This window comes from Gymnoscopelus microlampas (genome assembly GCF_963454915.1).
Source record: "Gymnoscopelus microlampas genome assembly, chromosome: 10".
NCBI lineage: Eukaryota > Metazoa > Chordata > Actinopteri > Myctophiformes > Myctophidae > Gymnoscopelus > Gymnoscopelus microlampas.
This window is the reverse complement of record NC_139947.1, coordinates 26,969,360-26,978,859: the sequence shown is the minus strand read 5'-3', so window position 1 is coordinate 26,978,859 and position 9,500 is coordinate 26,969,360. Positions and strand designations below refer to the sequence as shown.

Genomic DNA, 9,500 nt, shown 5'->3' with positions numbered 1-9,500 from the left:
ATACACATGCTCACGTACTCACACCATGGGGAGGAAGTACTCTATATTTTTTAATTGAGTAAAAGTGGTAATACCATAATATATATATATATATATATTTTTAACTTAGATAACAGGTAAGCACCATAGTAAGCACCATAGACAAGTAAACACCATATGAAGCACAACAGAAGACAAGGAAGCAGCATATAGGAGCACCATATGACAGGAAAGCACCATAGGAAGCACCAGGAAGCACCATAGGAAGCACCAGGAAGCACCATAGATGGCAGGGAGGCACCAGTGGCGTGCACAGACATTTTGAGGGGCAGGCGCTCAAGTAAATTATACTTTTTTTTGTTTACTTGGGCTGCTCTTTTTTCCCTCTACACCTATACCTCTTTGCCAAAAATAGCCGATCTACAAGCTCACAACGCCTTGCAGCGCGAGGCGTTGTGGGCTTGTAGATCGGCTATTTTTGGCTAAAGTTCTCCTCAGAAAAGGGATGCTAGGTTTCGAGTGGTTATGGTAAAAAGAAAAATCATATCACATAAAGATTTGGCGGACCCCCTGTAGTAACTCTGAGGACCCCCTGTTGAAGACTGCTGTGCCCTTTTTTCAAAAGGGCACTTCTGGTCAAGAGGGCAAAGGGCAGGTGCTCTAGCACCACCTAGAGTCTATCTGTGCACGTCCCTGGGAGGCACCATAGAAAGCACCAAAGATGACAGGGGAAAACCATAGGAAGCAGCATAGAAGACAGGGAAGTGTGCGACGTCATCACCCCCACAAACAGACCTACAGCCCCCACAGACCTACAGCAATGCAGCTCTATACAGACGCGCTTGCAGTACGTCACCAAGTATTGGTCTGAAAATTCGTAATTATCTCCGCAGGCAGATCTCCAGGGGCGGAGATTATGTTTTGGCCTGTGTGTGTGTGTGTGTGTGTGTGTGTGTGTGTGTGTGTGTGTGTGTGTGTGTGTGTGTGTGTGTGTGTGTGTGTGTGCGCGCGCGCACATCCTTACATGCGCGTGTCCAGGACGTTTGTCGTCTGTCCAGGGGGGAAAAAATGATACAAAGCATCCAGGAAAACAAAGTATTTCCTAGTGCTGCATACATTAGCATACTGCTTAATGAAATATAGACAGCTTCCAGTGTTCATTCCTCAATGTAATTTTACACAATCAAAATATTGCAGATATAGAACATGTCTATTGGTTTGGACGGCGCTCTACATCACCGCGTTTTATGCCATGCCAAATTTGAAGCAAATGTTGGAAGTAGTCATATCCTAGCCTGAATTAAACAAATCAAAGGACAGGAGGCGAAACAGATGAGGACGATGATGATGGGGCAAATTAAAAATTCCATTCCTCACAAAAGACAGACGTTTTGCATCATATAATAAGGCCTGGGAAAGAAGAAAAAAACAAGCCGTGTGCAAGCTGGTTGAACACATCTACAAACATTCAGTGTTCAGCGGTGTGATCACTTTTTCCCTACAATTAAATTTGAAGACAGGGGAGTGATTTATATATATATACTGTATAACTGATGAGCCTAGTAGAATTCTATAGATCAGGGGTGGGCAACTTTGATGATGGAGAGGGAGGGCCACTTTATTTCCACACTCACTCCAGAGGGCCACTTTGCATAATACTGTCGGGCCATTCACACAAAAGTAGCAAAAATAGCCGATCTACAAGCTCAAAATGCGTCGATCTGCTATTTTTGCAATTTTTGCTGATTATATATATATTTTTTGAAATCCTGAAAAGTAACATTTTGTTTTTTCAAATGCATTTAGTTATACTTATGTTAACTTTATGAACTTAAATACAAATACACTGGACATAAAAAAAAGACAATTACATTTTAATACTAGTCATTAAGCTACAAAATATAGACTGAAGTAATTAAAGCGGGTCATGTTTGCATGTTTCGAATTGTAACAGTTTAAATCAATAATATATCAGTATTCTGATATTAACCTGCGGGCCGCATTAAGTGAAGGTGGGGGCCGCATGTGGCCCATTTTAGATTTTTGCGTTTTTGTGTTGGCTATTAAAAAATAGCAGATATACAAGCTCACAGCGCGTCACTTCGTACCGCGCTACCAGATTGTACATCTGCTATCTGCTACAGGGGCGGCAGTGGCTCAGGGGTAGAGTGAACTGGAAACCGTAAGGTTCCCAGTTTGATCCCGGGCTGGGGCGCTCCCCTAGAGTTAGTGTTGTAGTGTCCTTGAGACGCTGAACCCCTAATTGCTCCCGATGAGCAGGTTGGTGCCTTGCATGGTTTCCTCTGCCGTGAATGTGTGTGTGAATGGGTGAATCTAATGCGCAATCTATGTAAAGTGCTTTGGATAAAAGTGCTATATAAATGCACCATTTACATCTGCTATTTTTTAAAACATTTTAGAAACATCTTGAAAGTGTGAGAACCACTGATTTAGAAGTCATTGTGTAGAATCGGCCTCACGTCTTAATGAGTTAAGAATTAAAAAATCACACCCTGTGTGAAGTGAGTGGTGCCTTTGATGAGCCCCGTATTGACCCCCGTATTGATGTTGTCATCAATGTTTGTGGACAGACATAGAAAACAGACTAGAATATGTGAGACCCGTGCTATTTTAACCAAAGGAAATCACTTACCCTGTGTGGAGTTTGCATGTTCTCCCCGTGTCTCTCAGGGTAGTTGATACCCTCACAAAAACATGTAGTAATCCTGGTCACTAAACTCCTCCCCCATGACAGCCGGGGCGCCTGATGGAGGGGAAGGGAACTGGTTGGAATAACGTGTTCCTTCCACGCGCTACGTCCAACCAGGGAAACTCCCCCCTGTCAGGTGACAAGAAGGTCAGTTGGCTCTCATGCATTGAAGGAGGCATGAGCTCGGCCCTGGCCTCCCTAGGCTGGTGAGGGGAGTGTAGTGCCCAGGATCACTTAGAAAATTGGCACTGGGTGAAAAATAAGGGTTACAAAATCGTGGGATAAAAAAAATAAAATAAAAAAAAGGAAATCACTTACCCTATCTTTAACCATAGTTTTCTAGAAATGTTCTGATTCTTAGATTAGAACATCTAAGGATTAGAACATGTTAGCTTGGCTAACATGTTCAATCAGCCAAGCTAACATGTCCAATGTTAGCACCATTTACATCTGCATACATACATACGGACACACAGACAAAGCCAGATATAGGAGTGGTTGCCTTCGGCACCACTCAAAAAGCACCGCTTATAATAGAGCTGGTGCTTGTCTTTAAAAAAAAAAAAATTGCAGGTCCTACTGTGTATGTTCGAACAGAAGCCAAGCAAAATCTAAATAGTTTTTTAAACACCATTTTATTTCAAAAAGTACACAAACAGGACCAATACCTTTCAATAAGGCAAAGCTCAAATATCAACAACCACTCATGTTAGAGGACTCATAGTCTCACATAGTCACAGTTTATGGGTACCACTTGCAAATCAATAAATAAAACTGTCTCTTTTTTTCTTCTTAATATATAGAACATACTGTATCTTTTTCTCATCATGGCAATAAAAAAAATCATTGGACAAACATATCATTATTATAACCCCAGCCACATATGATAATCATCTTCATCGTTGATATTTTTTTAATCTTCATTATGTTACTGTCCATGAGAATTCGGAGGGAGCCTGGGAAAGGCTATTCCGGTCTCTTTCCACAAGGCTGTTGTCTCTTGCCAGGTGGCTTTAAAGGAGTAGTTCACCCCAAAAACATCTTATTTTACATCAATTACACACCCCATGAAGCCTTGAATTCATGGATTTATTTTTGTTTTTTGTCCCATTCCTAAGCCAATAATTTCCGACCCACGAGTTTCTTACTGACCGATGACCCGTTCTCCATGAATTGAAACACAATTTTTTTGGGGTGAACTACTCCTTCTAGGACTCCCAGTTTGATATGGATTAGGCCACGGACCCCCGATTTGATCATTTATCGTAAACATCTGGGATCCCAATCTATACTGTAAAATAAATCGTCAAGGTGCATTCCCACCGAAAGATATGTGATCTTTCTAGTCGCTTTGAATCGTTCCACTTTGGGTCGCGCTGATCAGTGTTGGGGGGGGGGGAAGCGAATGTTGCCTCATTCGTGATTTTTTGATAGATACCGAAGCGACGGAACGGTTCGTTCGCACCGCTTGATGCAACGTCGTGCTAAGTCGCCTCTTTTCTTTGCATTGACTTTGTATGTGATTGCGCCACTCTAACAAATATTTTATCTTGCACTGGGAACGCACATTCAGTGTTTATTTAACTGTTAATTTCCATTTGTATGCTCTCAAGAGTTACAGACCCGTGAACGGTCCATTTTGGACCCCTGGTGGTCCTCGGGACCTGACGTTGAGAAACAGCGCCGCCTAGCCCTTACCTGCTCCTTGAAAGGATTGACCCATTGTTGTTTGAGCAATAGTGAATATTACTAGACAGTTTGCATTGGTTTAAAAGCTAGTGAGTGCATTGTTAAGCGTAAAATTGTTATGTCGCAAACCGCAGACCTCCGCAATACATCTCCTAGCGTAGCTTGGTTTGTCTTCGACTGGTCTGGCCATTAAAAAGCACCATATTGACCAACTATGCAGCAGCTGCCGAAGCGTTTCTCGTTCGGTGTCAATCCTTTCGAAAGCAGTGGCCGATTTATGCCCAAATTACGCTTTGAGCGACACGCGTCGACGTCAAAATGACGACAAAGTGACATCCAAACGACAAAAAGAATGTGACACACGTGTCTGCTGACGGTGTTTTGCGTACCTCTAGAAAAACGGTTGCAGACGCTACATAAAATGTTGTGTATTCTGATTGGTTGGGACGATGCACGAGACAAAATCTACTTCCGTGTTCACGTTTTGCGGCAACGATGTCGCGTCGAAGAGTCGCAGACGGTGTGAGTGCTCAAAACTGAGACATGCTGGCACTCGGCACCATAGACTGTAAAAAAAAAAAAAAAAAGAATGGACGAAGGGAGCTGTGACGTCACCCATTGGTTTCCACAGACCCGTTTTTGAAGCCACTATTTCTGTGAATTAAAATCCACCATCTTGGAATTCCAGTCCCGAGTGGAAGAGGAAAACAAATGCTATTGGGTGGAAGGGAAGCAAGGGAGGGTCTTCACTCAGTAAAACCAGTAGAATCGTTCCCTTCTTTCTAATTAATGGGAGCATAATTTACAAAAATGCATAGGTCTATCATGATAATTGAAAGAAGACTTTAAACTAGAAACAGAAAACATAATGTATTTATAAAAATGTTTACTTAAGGTAATAAAACCAAATGTAAAGTCCGGTCAAATACCCATAGACTTTAATGGAATGAACGTTCTTCTGCAACAAGAGCAGGAGGGGACATAGCGACACCTTACTGTGGGCCATTAATGAGAACTGCAGTGTTTTCATTACTTCCGCACTGGCTTCATTTGCTGCGGCGGACGCTTGCCGCCGCCTATAGCTGGTCGGCACTTGGGGGGACTGCCCATAAGTCCGACATCCCATTACTCCGACTACGTGGCTTCCCGCGTGCGGTTAGGGTTAGGGATAGAGATAGGCGTTAGTAGCGGGGCGAGTCGGACCAACGCGCCGTCGGAATAATGCGCCGGCGGAAACAATGACACGGCACCGGCACTCGTCGCTCAAAGCATAAATTGGCCTCACCGGGGGAGGAGGGTCTGGTGAGAGTTACCGGGGTTCCTAGTGGGGCTTGGGTGGTGAGTTGAAATCGGGCACGGGTCTAGCGAGGGAACGAGGGGTTTTCGTCTTCTCAGTGGCATGGTTTAGGATCGTTTCGCATGCCGAGCCAAGCCAATCCAAGTCCAGATACGGATGGGGAGGCGTGGCCAGCCCTGGTCACCTGGGAAAGAGCGCCAGCAGCGCACAGAGGAGCGTGGCGGTCAGGGACGGAACCAGACCCAGAGCACCCCCACACTCCATGGAGTTCTCCTGGAGAGAGAGAGAGAGAGAGAGAGAGAGAGAGAGAGAGAGAGAGAGAGAGAGAGAGAGAGAGAGAGAGAGAGAGAGAGAGAGAGAGAGAGAGAGAAAGAATCATCTGTCACATCACATCATGTCAAAAGGACCATAGCCTCGATCTCCAGGCTTTTATTGTTTAGTTTTGCTAAAAAATAACAGCCTGGACCAGCGCGTCGGTGTACCCGATATAGGAAGTGTTTCATTTCCCCAACCAACCAGAGTGCAGTGGGCGCTGCTCGTAATGTTGTGTTGACGGGGCGGGTGCTGACGGACAGATCGGTGTACCAATGGGATCACACGCACTCTCTCGCCGGAGATGTTGCAGCCTAAAAGGACCACAATGGAAAAAAGCCTACGGGCTTTCTTGTGTATTTATCCTTTTGAATTAATGTTCAATAAACAGTTCAATCAATCAATCAATCAATCAATCAATCACTTACAGGTTTACAGGTGTAAAACAGTAAGTGAAGGTTTTTGAAATGCAGTACGTCCCTTATTTTTCCAAGAAAAATGCAATGCAAAATGCGTCCCTTGTTTTTCCAAGAAAAAAATAAGGGAAATAACGCGATCACAACAAACCCAGCCCCGTCCGATCTAATACTTTCTTGTTTTTGTCTGCGTTTTTTTCGAGAACAAGGTATATTCAAAACCAATGACTGATGAACGGAGGGTCGCGGTGACACGCTTTCCCCCCCCCGATAGAAGCAGAGACACTCCTGCATCTTTTGCGACACTGCACTGTGTGTCGATCGTCCTCGAGCTAAATAATCCGTGGCTCTTGAAAGGTTAGTAAAAATGCTCAAAAACGCTGTCAAGGGCTGATTTATTTATTTATTTACTCCGGCAGTCAATGAGTTAACCCATTTAGACCGGGAAAAGATTTTTAAATTTATTTGGCTAATGCTGCGCTATGAGCTTGCAGATCTGTTTTTTTTTTTCTTTTTTTTAAAAAATATATTCTTTAAAGTGGACATTTGTTACTCAAATCTTTGCTTCTGGGGGGGGGGGGGGGGGGTCCCTGGAACAAAATATTTTTTGATGGGGGTCCGCGTCCGAATACATTTTGGGGGTCCTTGACAGAAAGGTTTTCAGAACCACTGATATAGCAACATACGTAAAAAAAGAAAATAAAATAAAAAGAACATTTGAAGAATATATATTGAAAGGTTTGCAAAAACTTTCACGATTTTTCAAAAAAAAATGCAGATCTTCAAGCTCGTAGCGCTGCACTCGGTGCTACGATACAAGCCCGCGCTACGAGCTTGTGTATCTGCTATTTTTGAAAAGCCAAAGAAATCTAAAAATTACACCGATTCTTTCCCGGTCTAAATGGGTTATAAGAGACGATTCCGTAATTTCAACAGACGGTTGGCTAACCCTAAACTCTCTGGATGTTTGGAAGCGTTTTCTCTTTTTCCCTTGTTTCTTTTTAGGAGAGAGCGCTTTCTCAGCTGGGAAAGAAATGCTTTGGTTGGACTACATGGTCGCTAAGTGTTGTCTGGTGCGGTTGGTGGTGGCGGTGTGTGTGTGTGTGGGTGTGGCCTCACCTCAGGATGGTAGGGGTGACAGGTATCCGGGCGTCGCCTGTCCTTCTGGAACTTCAGGCGCTCACACTTGAGAGATTCATTATGTGAAGCTGAGGTTAAGGACCAAACACCCACCATGACACATGAAAAAGCCCTTCAGTTCACACACACACACACACACACACACACACACACACACACACACACACACACACACACACACACACACACACACACACACACACACACAGGCTCTGCTTTTCTGCTCAAACTCACAAGTCGTCTTTTCCAGTGATGGAGTCAAGAAAAATGTAAATACTCTCAAGTAAAGTAAATGTAACTCGAATCTCTGCTTAAAGGGGTATACCACTCATTTTCAACATTGAACTATGTCTTTAATACACCTTAGAGCTGTTGTGTGGAACAACAGCTCTAGGTGTTCCGCCCTATAAGCCAAAAGTACACCTTGCGTATGTCACTGATCACATGGCCTTAGGGTTGTCCGATATTGGCTTTTTTACCGATAACCGATATACCGATATTGTCCAACTCTTAATTACCGATACCGATATCAACCGATACCGATATATGCGGGGATTATTGTGATTAGGGTAAGCTCAAATTTCATATCACACACACCATATACAGTAAGAACTCCTGTAACTTATTTATAAAGCAAAAAAAAAAAAAAAAATAATATATATATTTTTTTTTTTCAAAAACCGATACCGATATTTTCCCGATATCAATTTTTATGCTAATATCAGCCGATAATATCGGGAGGCCGATAATATCGGACATCCCTACATGGCCTCAATCAATTATCCAGTTCTAGGCAACATAGAGGGGGGGGGGGGGACTTTTTTCTTATTTCCACACAACAGCTCTAAGGTGTATTAAAGACATAGTTCAATGTTGAAAATGAGTGGTATTCCCCTTTAAGTACTTGCTTCTGGATGTCCCTGGCACAAACTATTTTTGAGATGATGGTGGTCCGAGGCCAAATGCATATCATTTCGGGGGTCCTCGACATGAAAATGCTAGAGAACCATGCACTGAAGTAGCCTACTTGAGAGTAAATGTACTTAGTTCCTTTCACTGGCTGGCCTTTACCTCCTTGTTTATAATGGAAAGGACGCGTGTTTTGGAGTGAAGCATGGAAAGATGCCCTTCTGGAAGGCAGGGCTATTTTTGCTCGCAGCAGTGCAAAAAAAAAGAAACAGAAACACTTTTTGCTGCCATTGACGGGCATGAAACCTCGTACCTCCAAATTTCTACTTTCTACTTAACCCATTAAGACCTGAAGCTGATTCTGTTAAAATGTCTTCTAAATCCCAAAAGTATTCTGAAAAAAAAAGGTATGTTTCTATATCAGTGGTGCTCAAACTTTTTCATGTCAAGGACCCCCACAATGATATGTATTTGGCCGCCGACCCCCATCTCAAAATATTTTTGTTACAGGGGCCCCCAGAAGCAAAGATTTGAGTTAAAAATGTTCGCTTTAAAACAGTGGTTTTCAACCAGTGGTCTGGGGACCACCAGTGGTCCTTGAGGGGGTTCCAGGGGGTCCCCAGCCAAATTAATAATTAGAAACCAAATTGACCCTTATATGTCTGTAACTCTGAGAGTGTACAAATGGAACCAAATGGACCCTAACGGGTCCTCTCAGAGTTAAATGAACACTGATGATGATACTGCTGTGTAGATTGGGACCCCCAAGAAATCAAAATTGTTGAGTCCCTGGCATATCTTTTCAAATGGGGGTCCCTGGGGTAATATGTGTCAATTTGGGGGTCCTTGATGCAAAAAAAGGTTGAAAACCACTGCTTTAAAATAATATATATATTCAAAGATTTGCACATTTTCATGATTTTTCAAAAATAGCAGATCTACTTCACCATACAAGAGTGTCACACAAAATTAGTGAAAATTATAGATCGGCTATTTTCACATTTAAAAAAAAATCACACCCAGTGTGAAGTGGGCGGTGTGTGGTCAT

The 9,500-nt window shown here is 43.0% G+C and overlaps 1 protein-coding gene across 1 annotated transcript in view; it reads right to left on the bottom strand.

Moving 5' to 3' along the window:
* Positions 1-5,855: 5,855 nt before the first annotated feature.
* The window catches only part of LOC311054166 (voltage-dependent calcium channel subunit alpha-2/delta-3-like), a gene marked incomplete at both ends in the record, with an annotated part of 378,193 nt that continues 374,548 nt past the window's right edge, over positions 5,856-9,500 (bottom strand). The window contains 2 exon segments of the mRNA XM_084070045.1: positions 5,856-5,948; positions 7,523-7,607. Coding sequence (XP_083926171.1) covers positions 5,856-5,948; positions 7,523-7,607 — 178 coding nt within the window.